The 16,482-nt window shown below is 40.3% G+C and overlaps 1 protein-coding gene across 2 annotated transcripts in view; it reads right to left on the bottom strand.

The window, feature by feature from the left end:
• Nucleotides 1–16,482, bottom strand: part of Rad51b (RAD51 paralog B) — a 513,137-nt gene that overhangs the window by 487,964 nt on the left and 8,691 nt on the right. Inside the window, exons 1-2 of one of the 2 annotated variants that reach the window (XM_026778999.1) lie at nucleotides 10,253–10,332; nucleotides 596–732 (exon numbers count right to left, since the gene is read on the bottom strand). In XM_026778999.1, the coding sequence (XP_026634800.1) occupies nucleotides 596–693 (98 nt within the window). In that variant the 5' untranslated portion in view covers nucleotides 694–732; nucleotides 10,253–10,332. Of the gene's footprint in view, nucleotides 1–595; nucleotides 733–10,252; nucleotides 10,333–16,482 lie in introns of those variants that run through there. The other variant, XM_013351997.2, reaches the window with a different exon arrangement.

Here is a 16,482-nt window from a genome sequence, read left to right as displayed (position 1 = left end):
GAGCTTCTAACTCCTCCTGCCTTATATTCCTCTCTCCACCCAGCCATATCCCTTCCTGTCTCCACCTTCCTAGTGCTGGGATAAAAGGCATGTGACTCCCAAGTACTGGAATTAAAGGTGTGAGCAATCACTGCCTCTGTTTCTCTTTTTTAGACTGGATCAATCCAGTGTAGCCCAGGGTGGCCTTGAACTCACAGAACTCTGCCTCTGTCTTGACTTGTGCTAAGATTAAAGGTGTGCACCACCACTGCCTGACCTCTATGGCTAACTAGTGACTTAGCTACACACTCTGATCTTCAGGCAAGCTTTATTTGTTAGGTCACAAGCAAAATATCACCATGGAGAGGAGATTTTTTTTTCAAGATGCAATAATAAAAATATAGCTTACACAGGTACCCCACTTAAACCAGTAAGAAAAGATAGAAAAGGAAGAAGACAAGTTGCTTCCTGAATCAATTTCAAAAGAAAAAAACTTTAAAAATAGTAGCTAGCACCCTTTGTTCTCAAAAATTAAATAATAACCTATGTGTAAATGGCCTATGGTGCACAGGGGCTCTAAAAGCAAAGAATTATAGTCAAAATTAAAACAACCTACCTTTCAGCAGTAAATGCAGACTCTGTGTCAATGTACACCACAGCCCCTTCTAATCCTCCCATGTTGGTGGGCAGTGTAGCTAAAACACTCATCATCATACAAAACTGAGTTTTTCCACAGCCTGGTGGACCTGTAATCTAAAAAACAAAGTGATGTTATCTATAAAATTTGAATAAACACTGTAATTTAGTCAAAGAAAATTATTTTAGGATCTGCTGGGAAAAAAAAAAAACCCAATGCAATGAGCCTGGGTTCCAGGAGAAAATTGAGCTCTACTTCCCAAAGACACCCACTGTATGTAACAACTAACTTTCCTCTTATGGGTGTATGCTTGGGATGCGTATCCTTGGGAATAACGAGAATGCTTACTCAGTTAGTTACCGTCTGTGCTCTGTTCCCAGACGTGAAGTTAAAATTGAGAAAGGATAGACGTGGCACCCACTAACTGTATATACTGGTGTTGACGAATGACTTTGTGAAAATACTACTGATTGGTAGGGGTGTTAATCCTTCAGGCAACAGATAGCACAGTTACTTGTCATTCAAAGAGGGTCAGTAGATATGACATAGCACTTAGCTTATCTGTCCTTTCTTTCTTTTTATTTTTCCTGCCTGGCCCGGAACTTACTATGTAGTCCAGAGTGGCCTAGAACTTACAGAAATCTGTGTTTCCACCTTAGTGCTGAGATCAAAGAAATGTGCTACCATATCCAGCTTCTTATCTTTTAAATATATATATATATATATTAAAATATAATTTTAAAATATATTATGTTCACTAAATTTATAATTTACTAAAAAGTTATAAAATATAATACATATTATATATAAATATAAAATTTACAAAATATATATAGTAAAATACTTAAGTGTATATGTGTTCTTCCTTCTGTCGGTTCAACAGCTCTTTCACAGTCTTTACTAAGAGTTGTGCTTCAATGGATTTTCATGATCAGTCTTCATCTCATCATAGAGTACCCTAAAGAGTCTATATTTTACAGCCCAGATGTTTTCTCAAAGGTCGCACCCTCGGAACTTCGTCCTCAGTTTGGGGTAGCAGAAACTTTAACAGGGAGGGCTGATGGAGGACTATTAGGTCAGACAGGAGAGCGGAAGGGATCATTATACCTCTTATGGAGTGTGTTCTTTCATAGGCCCCTTCTGCACACAGTACTTTCCTTTTTGCTTCTCTGCCATATTATGGCACAGCCAGGTGAGTCTTCCCAAGAGGCTACTGTCATGTTGTTTGGATCTTCTAACCATCACAATGTGACCCAAATAAATCTCTTTACCATATAAAAGTACCCAACCTCCAAAATTCTGTTATGGCAAATGGTATAGTAGTAGACTCAAACAAGTTTCTATAAAATCTAGCAAAACTTATATAATTTGAAAAACTCTTTTGCCCATCCCAAATTAACTTTTGTGTTGTCTGTCAGTCACCTAAAAATAAAAGCAACATAAAAGCTAAAAGATTTTTACAAGAAACATGAATACACTCACCCCCTATACTCAACAATTACCATTTTATTGTATTAACTATGCAATTTCATACTATATTAATCTGTCTGTCCATCTCTCCATCTATTTACCAATACATTTTGGGTTTCTCTCTTTCATGCTTCAAAATAAACCACACATCAACACACTTTCTCCCAGAAATCCTGCACACATATCATTCTCCAGAGTTTAATAGTACTTTTATAGTACTTTTCCTTTTGACTTTCTCATAATGAAATAATGCAAATATTTGATGAATACTAACAAACATATGATGTGGGAGTTCCCTGTGTGTGCTGTGATTACCATTAATGAATAAAGAAACTGCCTTGGCCTGTTGATAGGGCATAACTTAGGTAGGCAGGGAAAAATGAAATAAATTCTGGGAGGAAGAAGGCAGAGACAGAGGGACACCATGGAGCCACCGCTGAAGACAGGTGTGCTGATACTTTGCTGGTAGGCCATGACCTCGTAGTGATGCATAAATTAATAGAGATGGGTTTAATTAATATGTAAGAGTTAGCCAATAAAAAGCTAGAGCTAAGGGGCCAAGCAGTGATTTAAATAATAGAGTTTCTGTGTGGTTATTTTGGTTCTGGGCAGCCTGGATGAACGAGTGGTTCCATGCAACAAACAGACACATTCGCCATCTATGAATTACTTGCTTACAGTACTGGGGATTGAATTCAGGGGTGATGTGTGCTAAGTAAGTAGTCTCATGCTGAGCTACAATTCCAGCCCCATATATGTAATCTAAATTCTTATCAAATTAAACATTACTACCCCCAGAAAATGCCCTCATTCATTATTTTCTAGTCAAGAAGTCTGAGCAAGTCTGATGGTACAGGCTTATAATCCCAGCTACTTGGGAAGCTGAGATAGGAAGAATCAAGGCATCTGTGAGCTACAGCCTGAGTTCAAGGCTAGCCTAGGCAACATTTTTTTGTTGTTGTTGGTTTTTGGTTTTTCAAGGCAGGGTTTCGCTGTAGCTTTGTAGCCTGTCCTGGAACTAGCTCTCATAGACCAGGCTGGCCTCAAACTGCCCATCTCTGCCTCCCGAGTGCTGCGATTAAAGGCATGTACCACCACTGCCTGGCACCTAGGCAACATTTTATCCCAAAATGAGCAATAGATGTAACTAACTAGTAGGGTCCTGAGTTTCACATCCAGTGCTGAAAAAAAAATCTATGTGCAATGTCTTTCATTTTTGAGGCTATCCCTTCCCTGTCAATATCTTTACCTCAATGGCATATGCGCAAAAAAAGTAGTTCTTAATGGATTTCATTTTTGAAACTGAATCTAGCCAGTCAGATAATCTAGATCATACTAGAAAAACATTCACACTTTATACTCCTCATTATTTCTATCACTATTGTTGTTATTGTTGTTACACTCACATACCGGACACAGTCCACGTGTGTTATCATTATTATTATTATCATTACTCTTGCATATCATGCAACAGTCCACACGTGAAGGTCAAACATGAAATTCAGCCAGTAGGGTCTCTTCTTCCACCATGAGATCTGGGGACTGAGCTCAAGTTTTGGCTTGCATGGCAAGCACCTTACTCTCTAACCATCACAGTAGGCCCCTTTAAATTGTTTTTATTCTAAAGTTGACTCTCACTTTGTAGTCCTGGCTAGCCTAGAAATCACTATGTAGACCACTATGTGACCTTGAACTCACAAAAACCCAACTCCTTGTCTCCTATGTGCTGGGACTGAAGGCATGTGTTACTCCTAGCCAAAAATATTTTTGAATACTTTACATGTATAGCATTCTCCCTTTGATTGATCAAACTGAATAATCAACTTTGATCTCTGAAACTTCACAGGTCTTTATCATTACCAACGTCAGCACAGATCAAATTGTTCATTACATGTCACAACAGGAGACACTCCCGTTGGAAAAAGTTGCACATGAGTCTTGAAACTGAACAAATGCGTGCATGTTAGAGGGTGAAAGGGTAAAAGAATGGAGGGCAGGCCATCTTCCAATGCATGCTGTCTAGGGCCAGTTCTGGGATCTATTCTTTGATTTAATGAGATTAAAGCTGCTAAGTGCTTGGTCATTTAGTGGAATGCAATTTAAATGACACATATGAAATATTCAGTATCAGGTACTATGAAAGTGTATGGTATTAATTTATTATTTTCTCTCTGAAAACATCTACCTAAAAAGCTGCAAAGTTAAGTAAAGTATCATTTTCTCTCGTGAACTGTCTTAGTACAGTCTGGGGAAACACAACATCATATCTAGGTTGATTTGGGCTATTTTGAGTTTGATTTATACTGTAGTAACTATCTCTAGAATATTCTTAGTATATTTTCCTTCTTGTTAGCTGTGTATATGTGTATGTGTGTATGTCCAAATATACAATTTTATGGACTTCCAGGAGTTAAATTTCATTATTTTTCAGGTTTATTTATTGGGGAAAAATATCTCAACATTAAGAAATTTAGCTTTAGCATTTGTTCAATTATGTACATAGCAGCATTATTAGTTATAGCCCGAACCTGGAAACAACCTAGATGTCCTTCAATAGAAGAATGGATGAAGAAAGTGTGGAATATATACACATTGGAGTACTGCTCAGCGGTGAAAAACAATGACTTCTCGAATTTTGCATGCAGATGGATGGAAATAGAAAACACTATCCTGAGTGAGGTGTCCCAGACCCAAGAAGAGGAACATGGGATGTACTCACTCATTATTGGTTTCTAGCCACAAATAATGGTCATTGAGTCTATAATCTGTGAGCCTAAAGAAGCTAAATAAGAAGGTGAACCCAAAGAAAAACATATAGTTGTTATCCTCGGTATGGGAAGTAGACAAGATTGCCGGGCAAAAAATTGGGAACTGGGGGATGGGGTGGGATGGGGGTAAGGGAAGACGGGGAAAGAAAAGTAAGAAGGGGAGAATGGGGGGGAACTTGGGGAAACGGGATGATTGGGAGAAAGGAAGGTTGGATAGAGGAGCAGGGAATCACATAACTTAATTAAGGGAGCCATCTTAGGGGCACCTAGAGGGGCTCCCAGGTGCCCAGGGTGATGTCCCCAGTTAGCTCCTTGAGCAGCTGAGGATAGGGAACCTGAAATGACCCTATCCTATAGCCACACTGATGAATATCTTGCATATCACCATAGAACCTTCATCTGGCGATGGATGGAGATAGAGACAGAGACCCACAATGGAGCATCGGACTGAGCTCCCAAGGTCCCAATGAAGAGCAGAAGGAGGGAGAACATGAGCAAGGAAGTCAGGACCACGAGGGGTGCACCCACCCACTGAGACAGCGGACTGATCCATTGGGAGCTCACCAAGGCCAGCTGGACTGTGACTGAAAAAGCATGGGATAAAACCGGACTCTCTGAACATGGCGGACAATGAGGGCTGATGAGAAGCCAAGGACAATGGCACGGGGTTGTGATCCTACTTCATGTTCTGGCTTTGTGGGAGCCTAGCCAATATGGATGTTCACCTTCCTAGACCTGGATGGAGGGGGGAGGACCTTGAACTTTCCACAGGGCAGGGAACCCTGACTGCTCTTCGGACTGGAGAGGGAGGGGAAGAGGAGTGGGGGGAGGAGTAGAAGAGTGGGAGGAGGGGGAGGGAAATGGGAGACTGGGAGGAGGAGGGAATTTCTTTTTTTTTCTTTCAATAAAAGAAAAAGAAAGAAATTTAGCTTTAGACAGTTTAGCCCTGAATTCTACCATCCAAACCACAAGATTTCAAGCTGTGTTCGGTTCCCAGCTTCTACCCAATGGTGGTTAGAAAAAAAAAAGTTGCCAAGCTAGAGCAGTCAAAACTGTTTGCTTCTTGGAAACATTGGCACACAGAAACACCGTAAGATACAACCAGCTGCACACAGTTCAGCTGAAGCTCAACACCTCTCCAAGAGAGATGCAAAGACATCAGGAGGAAAATCCTTAGTGAAGACCATTCAAGTATCAGCAAGATAGCAAACCAGTGACACATTTGAGGAGAAAAATGCTGTTCCCAATAAAATAAAATCTGTTAAAAAAAAAAAAAAGGAAGGAAGGAACGAACGAACAAACCTATTCACTTCAACCTGAAGCTCAATTGCACGGTGAAAGAGAATGTGAAGCCTAGACCTGCTAGGACCTCACATCTTACCAAGTGAACTCTGCACACTGGGGCCCGGGGCAGCAAGAGAGTGTAATCTGCCAAGCCACTACTTGGCAGAAGAAAATTAAGGCTTTTCTGGCCCTGATCTGAAACAAGACAGCTCCTGAGAACTTCCCTTTTTCTCTAGTGACCCCGCATCTAAGAACTTGTCTGTATTTGCTCAAGAATTATGCACAAATATGGTTAGGTCTTCAGACCTACCTAATTCATTTCATAACTACCTCTCCCAATCCTAAAACTAAAGAGCCAAGAATCTCAGAAGGCTGCTGCACTCTGCCTTGGGAAAGAAAACTGGATCTTAACTTACAGAACATCAGCATGTTTATATCCAAGACTCTCTGTACTATTAGTATATATTGGTGGTGGGTGTGGGTGTGCGTGTGCATGTAAGAAGAAAGGAGAGAACCAGACAGTAAAAAAGAAGGACGTGGAAATGGCAAACATTACAAAATACACATAAAAATCAAACAGCGTGAAGACAAATAGCCATGAATTTAGCAGCATTTCCTGAACATGTTATGTGAACAATCCTAAGAAACCATAAAGGTATATCTAAAATGAGGAATGAGTGAAGACATCAACAGTGCATGCTAAAATCCTGGGGTGACTGGAACCTTCCACAGAAGTGCATCAGGTAAACAAATCAATGAGTGTATCACACATAAATGATCCCCACCTGAAATCATTCCCAATTTTTCCTACCACTGTGTCTATAAGTGGACCACCAGAACCCAACTGTAACTGAACAAGGTAAAACTCATCTTCCTAGATCTGGAGGTCCACAGCCAGAAAAATGAAGATTTACTGCAGTTGTCAACAGTGAAAGAAATCTAATGACCATGTCAATCTTACACATTTCTATTGCAGGCCCTGCAGGTATCTGAGTTTACAAGCCTTGCTCTGTTCTCTCCTGAGACCAAGTAGGCCACACTAATCAGTCAATGAGAAGAAAGAAAAAAACCTGTAATATGACTTTTATCCAAGGGAAAAGTGGGGTGTCAAATAAGGACTCTGGTTCCCTTCTGGCAACTGATACTGATTCTAATCTCAAATCATGAACAAAAGCGTATAGTTGATAACAGGAAATACCAACAGTGTAAATATTTAGCAGTGCTCACTGGTTGGTCTTCTGGAGGTCCTCTTTGAACCAAGATACACAGATGTGACATCTTTTGATTGACATGAGCTTGGACCAGTTCCACAGATGGTGTAATATCTAGATTACAAAATGAAACTACCAAGCCTGGCGACGGTGGTCCACACATGTCTTTAATCCAAGCACTCATGAGGCAGAGGAAAGCGGATCTCTCTGAGTTTGAAGCCAGCCTGGTCTACAAAGCAAGTTCCAGGACAGCCAGGGCTACATAGAGAAACCCTGTCTCCAAAACTGAAATAAATAAACAAATAAATAAAGTGAAACTACCTTTTTAAGATTTCTTCTACATTTATTTATTTATTTATTTATTTATTTATTTATTTATTTATTTATTTATTTATTTGGGGCACATCAAGGTGTGTAGAGATCAGAGGACAACTTATAGGAATTGGCTTTCTCCTTCCACCATATGGGTCCTAGGAATGGAGCTGGGGTCAGTCGACTAGGCAGCAAGCACCTTTACTCACTGAGCCATCCTGCATGCCCCTGACAATACCTTTAAATGCAACTCCAATTCTACCTACTCGCAATAGCATCTAGTCCCATGTACCTTTAGCAGGGGTAATAATGACCCCAGAGGTGAAACTTGGTTTTTGAGAAAACAGTGGTTTATTCTTTTACATTAGCACAGATAGACACAAGTACAGAAAAAATGCACAGCATATCTCTAGCATTTAAATTTCCATGGACAGTAAAGATACAAGAGGGCTGGGGGAGGGGAAAACTCTTCAAAGGTTCTTTAGTAGATAATGAAAAACTGGTAGGTAATCACTGACATGATGCAAACTTCTAAAGTTTAGGCTTCAAACTTATCTTCACTGTCCCTTTTCAATTATAACAGATTCAGAATTACTTGCTTATATAATCCCCAAGTAAGGAATCAGAGTTGTGTCAGGCAATAAGACAAAGCCCTTGGCTCACCCCCTTAGCAGTTCAGCAGAACTACTGTCTTTGAAGCTCCCTCGGCATGAGCATGCCTCTGATTCTACTTCCCATCTTGATGCTGTAACCTGATGATGTAACTAATCATACCCAGATTCAGCGAGTTCATGTAAGTTACAGTTGATGATAAACACATTTAGGAACTGTACATTTAAAGTTAAGGAAGGGCAACTATAAATCTGATGAGAGAATGTTTCCAGTTTTATATTTACTCCCTCAGTCATTTCCAGCCTTTGAATGGGAAACAAAGATTGTACAATGCAAGTAGATACCTCCGTCTATACCTTATACCTGTACTACTTTTCCTACTGCCACACCCATCACCACAGATTCAGAAGCTGGAAAGAATACTCATTCGTTATCTTAGAGTTCTGGAGATCAGAGTCCTGACAGGCTTGATGGAACTCTTTGCTTAGTACCTCCTAAGGCTAAAAAGGGAGCCACTGGACTCTGGAAAGTCCAGGCTCTGCTCTGGAAAGATGGGTGTCAACTCCCAAGCTCAGTCAGGCTATTGGAAAAATCTGTGCTGCTGCTCTAGATCTGAGGTTTCTTTCTTTCTGTCATCTGAAAGCTTGGAACATCCTTACTGTTCCTGGTGGCCACATGTTGGGGAATATTATTTTCAGGTGTGTGTGACTTTTGTTTACGCTGCATTCGTTTAACTCTGTGAAGCTGTGTTATTGTGCCTTGCCTAAAGCACCTGATGGTCCTAATAAAGAGATGAACGGCCAATAGCGAGGCAGGAGCAAGGATAAGAGAGTTTGGCAGGCAGAGAGGATAATCAGAAGGAGAACTGAGAACGAGGAGAAGCAAGGAGCAAATGAGAAAACAAGCAGAGAAGGACACCAGGGGCCACCCAACTACACGGCAAGTCACGGAGAAAGAAGTAAAGAAAGGTATACAGAAATAGAGAAAGGTAAAGCCCAGAGGCAAAGGTAGTCAGGTTAGTTTAGGTGAAGAAAAGCTGGCAAGAAATGAGCCAAGTTAAGGCCAGTCATTCATAACTAAGAATAAGCCTCCGTGTGCGATTTCTTTGGGCACTGAGTGGTGGGCCCCTCAAAAAGCCAAAAGAGTAAAACATCACACAATAGCCACATCCATTCCTGTTCTTCTCTAAACTAGCAGCCCATCAGTCCTCCGGAGGCTTTGACTCTGTCTTCTTCATATCAGTAAGAGAATGATCACCGCTTTGGAGAGTTCACAGGATGAGCTCTAGGTGCTCTCCTATCTGAAAGCCACTGTGCCATAAAATATGCCTTAATCATGGCAATGACATCTCATCCTAGTCACAGGCACCTTGCTGAGAATGCAGTGTCATTGGGAGGTGTCTTAGACACTGTTTAATTACTGTGAAGAGACACCATGACCACAGCAACTCTTATCAAAGAAAGCATTGAGTTGGGGACTGGTTTACAACTCCAGAGAATGAGTCCAATGTCATGACAGGGAGCATGTGGCAGCCAAGTGTGGTGCTGGAGAAGTATCTGAGAGTTACAGCCTGATCCTCCAGCAGAGAAAGAGAGACTCCGAGCCTGGCATAGACTTTTGAAACATCAAAGCCCACCACTGGGGTACATTTCCTCCAACAAGGTCAGACCTACCCCAATCCTTCTAATTCTCAAGTAGTGCCACTCCCAGGTGACTAAGCATTCAAATAGATAAGCCTATGGGAGCCATTCTTGTTCAGACCACCGCAGGAAGCCACTTTAGAAATTTTGTCTGATATAATATCTCTGAAAACAGAGACCTAGTAATCAAGTAATAGTTCTGCCCAGCATAGTGCCATGTGTATTTAATCCCAGCACTTGGAAAACATAGGTTTTTTTTATTGCATACACACACACACATTTGTATGAATATTAGTTAATAGTCTCTAAGATAGATTCACTGATCCCCACTCTTCATACCTGTAAGACTTTAAGACAATCCTGAAGCCATTTTTGACAATTCTGAATCCTCTCAGCCTCTGTGCCATAGTGCTTCCCCTCCTCCCCTGGGAACCAAGGACCTAACAGCTACACTCGCACGTACTCAGTTCCTGAACAATTACCCATATACGTATGTTTTGGTTTGGTCCCCTGGGAAACGGGGTCAAAATGACCTCTTACCTCATCTGATCTGGCAACAGCTCTCCAGTCAATTATTGGTAATAGTCCTTTCAAATAAGCCAATCAGAATAGTCAAAGAACAACCACCCCTTGCTTCTGTGGCCCCTTTAAAAGTAGACTGTACCCGCTATTCGGGGTCCCTCGGCTTCCCGAATGCTGGGGGACCCTGTCATGACAGAATTAATAAAATCCTCATGCTTTTGCATCGGCTGTGGTGTATGAGATGGTCTCTGGGGGTGACTCCTTCTCGGTGTTTGGATGCTAGAATCCAACAATACCCATGCTTTTTGTGGTCCCCTCCACATATCAAAGTTTGTCCATGTGTCAAATATATAATATATTGTTGGGAGCTGTGATCCCCCAGATCCTGAATTTCTTGTAAACAACTTGTTTTCTTCTGCTCTGAGACAGCCTGCAGCTGCTCTGAGCACGAGACCCTCAGAAGTTCCTGATGGCAGGAGAGTGGTTTTTGGTGGGTTTGGCTGGAGCATGGCTATCAGTTAAGGTTCCCTATATAAGCTGACCCTGGACACAATAAAGGGGGCATTCTTGGGGCATCCTGGCATCAAGGATGACCTGTGTCTCTGTCTGTGTGTCTTTGTGTGTTTCACTCTCCAGCCCCTTGCCCGGTTCATGAACTGTATGGCAGCGCATAGAGCACAGTCAGGCGTGGTGTGCTACAATATATATCATATCTTGTATGTATAAGAATGCCGGGCAGTGGTGGCACATGCCTTTAACCCCAGCACTCAGGAGGCAGAGGTGGGAAGATCTCTGTGAGTTCGAGACCAGCAAGGTCTACAAGAGCTAGTTCCAGGACAGGCTCCAAAGCTACAGAGAAATCCTCTCTCAAAATAAAATAAAATAAAATATGATGGCACATAACTTCTACGACTGCCATTTCTACCTTGTGCTCTTGGAAATCAGCTGTCATAGCACGAAGACACTCAAATGGTCTTGTGGAGGCAGTTCCCCAGGTCCAGCCAACCTTTCAGACAATATCAGCCTCAGCCAATACCCTGACAATAATCTCACAGCAGATCTGAACCAGAAACATCCAACTAAGTTGCTCTCAAATTCCTGAAGCAAAGAATCTATATAACAAAATAAATAATGTTTAACCATTAAGCTTTGGAGTGATTGGTTGAGTGATATCCAACAAAAAGATACTCAGATTTAAGAAATATACAACTTTAAACACATGTAAGGAAAAACTCCTAAAAGACTTGGTAAATGTTCATCAAAAAATTTAAGTGTACTATTTCAATAATTTTAAAACAAATTTGCAGAAATTATTATTAAATGTATATAAATAAATATTAAAAATAGACTATATACTCTGGAATTGTAATAACATTAATACATCTAAAACTGGGCTGGAAAGTTTAGCAGTGTGAAAAGAACATACTGCTCTTGCAAAGGACCCAAGTTCAATTCCAGGCACACAGCCTCCTCTAATTCCAGCTCCACAGGATCCAACACCTCCAGCCTCTGAGGGACCTGCACTCATGTGTACCTTCCTACACACACACACACACACACACACACACACACCTTTAAAGTAATAAAAATAATGTAATCTTCAAAATAAAACCGCCTAAACCTTTACTAATTACATAATCAAAGAAGTGGGGAGGAAAGGCAACAGGAACCAAAACATCAGAGTAAACAAGAACTAGACAAGTATTAAAAAGAAAGAAAGAAATCAAGCATGGTAGCACACACTTTTAATCCTAGCGATAAGAAATCGGAGGCAGGCAGGTCTCCGCATTCAAGGCCAGTCTCATCAACACAGGCAGGTCCAAGCCAGCCAGAGATACAAAATGAAAGCAAAGAAGTAAGAAAGAAAACCAAATGCCTCAATTTAATGGGCACTAATTAAGTACCTTGTACGTGTGTTAATAGAAAAAATAATAAAACAATCACTGCCAGTTGGCATTTATTATGCAGTGAAGAGGATACACACTAATCACACAAATAATAAAACTAATGGTGACAAGTGCTACATAGATGATCTATGTCGTTTGTTTCTCCAGGAGTACACGGCAATTCTGAATGTCTGTAGTTTAACATAATAAAATATGCTCAACCCAGGCGGTGGTGGTGCACACCTTTAATCCTAGCTCTAGGGAGGCAGAGGCAGGCGGATCTCTGTGAGTTCGAGCCCATCTTGGTTTACAAGAGCTAGTTCCAGAACAGCTAGAGCTGTTACACAGAGAAAAATCAAAATAAATAAGTAAATAAATAAGTGATGAAATAAAATATGCTCAAATATATATAACAAAAAGAAAATTTGTCTACCCCAAAATGAAATAGGCTAAATAACTCTCCTGAAAGTGGTATTATATCAACTTAGGAGGGATCAATAAAGATAAAGTAGGTTTAAATAACCTTCAAAATATTTATTATTATTACTTCTTTTTATGTTTATGGGTGTTCTGCCTGCATACAAGGCTAAGCACCATGTGTGTAGTACCCATGGAGGCCAGAAGAGGATGTTGGGTCTTGTGGAAATGATTGTGAGTGGCATTTGGATACTGAGAATTGAACTCAAAACCTCTGGAAGAGCAGCCAATGCTCTTAACTGCTGGGCCATCTCTCCAGCCCTTGGAAATAACTTTTAAATAGCATGCTTAATTTAATGATCATATACAGAAGAAACCCATAATTAGAGAACAATTATTCTATCCAAGCACACATGAACAATTATGGGTTGCATGATTTTCTTTCACTATCTGTCTGAAATTACTTTTAAATTTATACAACAACTAACAGTAACAACAGAATATCAGAAACCATTTAAATTCATTTCCCACACCTACTAACTTAACATTTTCCCATTTGTTTATCATTTTATTGCCCTCTCCCAAATCTTCATATTTATGTATAAGATACCTATTACAACTATCTGAGTCAGTATATACATCAGTTATTCACTAAATATTTTAGTGTGTACTTCTAATAAATATATTCTCTTATATAATCATAGTGCAATTAATAACAGGTTCAGTAACCTAACACACTCATCTCGCTAATTTCTGTCACTTGATTCAGTGAGACTCACCATCATTTTTAATGATGAAATATGAGAAGCATAATCCTTTTAAAGCCAGCAAGGGTGACACCCACTATAGTAATTATTTTAGTTAATATATATATTGTTACTGTGTCTGTGCATACATGTAGAGGAGGTACAGAGAACACTTAGAAATGATTTTCTCATCCCTCTCTATGTGGGTTCCTGAGATCACACTTTGAACACCAGGCTGGATAGCAAGCTTCTTTACCCACTGAGTCACATCGTTGACTCCAATTTAACGTTAATCAACTTTATTAACAATTCAATTAAAACTTAAAGATGTGAGCCAGGCAATGGTGGCATGCCTTTAATCCCAGCACTTGGGAGGCAGAGACAGGCAGATCTCTGTGGGTTCGAGGCCAGCCTGGTCTACAAGAGCTAGTTCCAGGAAGCCAAGGCTGTTACACAGAGAAAAAAAAAATGTTAAAGATGTGGAGCTGAAGGGATGGCTCAATAGAGAAGAGCACTCGCTGCTCTTGCAGGATCTGAGTCCAGTTCCCAATTCCCAGTACCCACACAGTTGCTCCCAGCTATCTGTAACTCTAGTTCCAGAGAATCCAACTCCCTCTCTGGCCTCTGCAGGCAACAGGCATATAAGTTTTAAAAACATAGTAAAAGATGATTCTTAGAAAATAAAGAAGCTGTGCCGGCCGGTGGTGGCACACGCCTTTAATCCCAGCACTTGGGAGGCAGAGGCAGGTGGATATCTGTGAGTTCGAGACCAGCCTGGTCTACAAGAGCTAGTTCCAGGACAGGCTCCAAAACCACAGAGAAACCCTGTCTCAAAAAACCAAAAATAAATAAATAAATCAATAAATAAATAAATAAATAAATAAATAAGCAAGCAAGCAAGCTGGGTATGGTGGTGTACACCTGTAATCACAGTACTTAGGAAGCAAGATGATCACAAGTTCAAAGCCAGCCTGAGCTATACAGCCAGAGCCTGCATTAAAAGAGACAAACAGACAAAAAGATTAAGACACTGAAGAAATATATAACAAAACCACAGAGAAAAAAACCCATACATTCATGAGGGGAACTAAAGTAAAACAGAAACAGGCATTGGTGTACGCTGACATAGATGTATGGCAGACTGTGTACTTAGCACGAGTGAGGGCCTGGGTTCAAAACCTAGCATCAGAAAAAAAAAATCCTAAGTGTTGGTGAGAGTGTATTGAAAAATACACTGTGCATTCTGGTGAGGATGCAGGATGCTACCATCACTTTGGAAACCAGTCTGGCGGATTCTTAAAGAGCCACGTATATTACATGATCCTATCTTTCCATTCACTCCTAGGTGAATATTTACTAACAAAAATCTATTTCACACACACATACCCATAAATGTTACACTATTTATGATAGATGAAAACTGGAAGCTACCCAATATCTATCAACTAACGAACAGTACACACACAAAAAAAAATCTGTGCAGTGGAATATTCATGATTAAAAAGAACAAATTCCTTATATGTACTATAACATTTAGTTACCTTAAAAATGCCATGTGGAAGAAACTAAACAGAAATGACTATGAACTACATGAGCCCATGTATGTGAAACACTTACAAGAAGCAAATCATAGAGAATAAAAACGGATCGGTATTTGCCTGGCTTAGGATGGAAGCAAGAATCTGCTGCAAGTGAAACCAAGAGGATGCAAGCTTCCCGACTGTGACTGCAGTGGTGACTGCAGGGCTAGATGTGTACGATGCATGGATTCTGGCTGTTTAAATTACACCTGCAAAAGTTGCTCTTAAAGTGTCCAAATAACATCTAAAAGATCATTAGCAGTTAGGAAAAATAAAACTAAGACCCTAGGATGGACAGGGAGAATTTCTGTGCTTGAATGGTGGGAGTACGAGCCAGCACAGCACTGTAGAGGACCACTGGTTCTGACTGTGTGAGGTTATCCATGTGCACACCCTGCAACTACCTAACCACTCCAGGGCAGACACTCGGGCCACTGGCCACACAGAAAACCCTTCGGGCTTTGCATACCGTATGGTCTCTGCCACAACTAATTAAACTCTGCCCTTATGTCACAAGACAACCACACACAAAATGTAAACAAATGAGCTTGGCCATAAAACTTTATTTACACAAACAGGCAGTGAGCTGAATTTAACTCCTGGGCGGTGGTTCTACAATCCCTACCCCAGATAAAAACTTCCCTATGTTTATACAGCAGCTGTGTATAAAAATTTTCACAGGACTTATTCATATCAGCAGCAAATGAGAAACAACCCAAATGTTCACTAATAACAAAAGGAGTAAACTGTGACATGTTTTCAAAACGGAATATAATACAGCAATAAAAATTATGGTCTTGCTACCTGAAGCAACATGAAAAAAAAAAACCTTAGAAATAACATTAAATGAGAAAAGCAATTTGTGAAGGAGCTATGAGATATGAATCTTAATCACAAATATATGGATTTTAAAGTTTAAAAATAAGCAAAACAAAAACTGTGTAACTAAAGGAAACCCCAGAGAATGGTAAAAAACCTGGGATGCAGGTAAGCTATTTTAACTGAAAGGGCCCAAAAGATTTTTAAAATGATCTAATGAGGGCAGAAAGTAAAAAAAAAAATGTTACTAATCAGCATTATAAGTCAGCTAGATGGACCATAAAAAAGTGAAGGCTTATAACTTCACTTGAATTCAAACAGAATTAATTAGTGAAGTGAATGAAAGTGACAACATGGAGAAATCACTACAATATTTGAAGATGAAACACATACATCTGCTAATCGTCTTCACATTCATTTTTTTTCTATACGTAAACGCATAACTCCATCAGTCCTATAGTCCTTAACTGCCCTGATCCAGCCTCACCTCAAAATGACTGCGCAGGTGGCGCACGCCTTTAATCCCAGCACTCGGGAGGCAGAGGCAGGTGGATCTCTGTGAGTTCGAGACCAGCCTGGTCTACATGAGCTAGTTCCAG

The sequence above is a fragment of the Microtus ochrogaster genome, chromosome 1 (genome assembly GCF_000317375.1).
Source record: "Microtus ochrogaster isolate Prairie Vole_2 chromosome 1, MicOch1.0, whole genome shotgun sequence".
Classification (NCBI taxonomy): Eukaryota; Metazoa; Chordata; class Mammalia; order Rodentia; family Cricetidae; genus Microtus; species Microtus ochrogaster.
The sequence above is the reverse complement of the archived record's forward strand: the minus strand, read 5'-3'. Positions and strand labels throughout refer to the sequence as shown.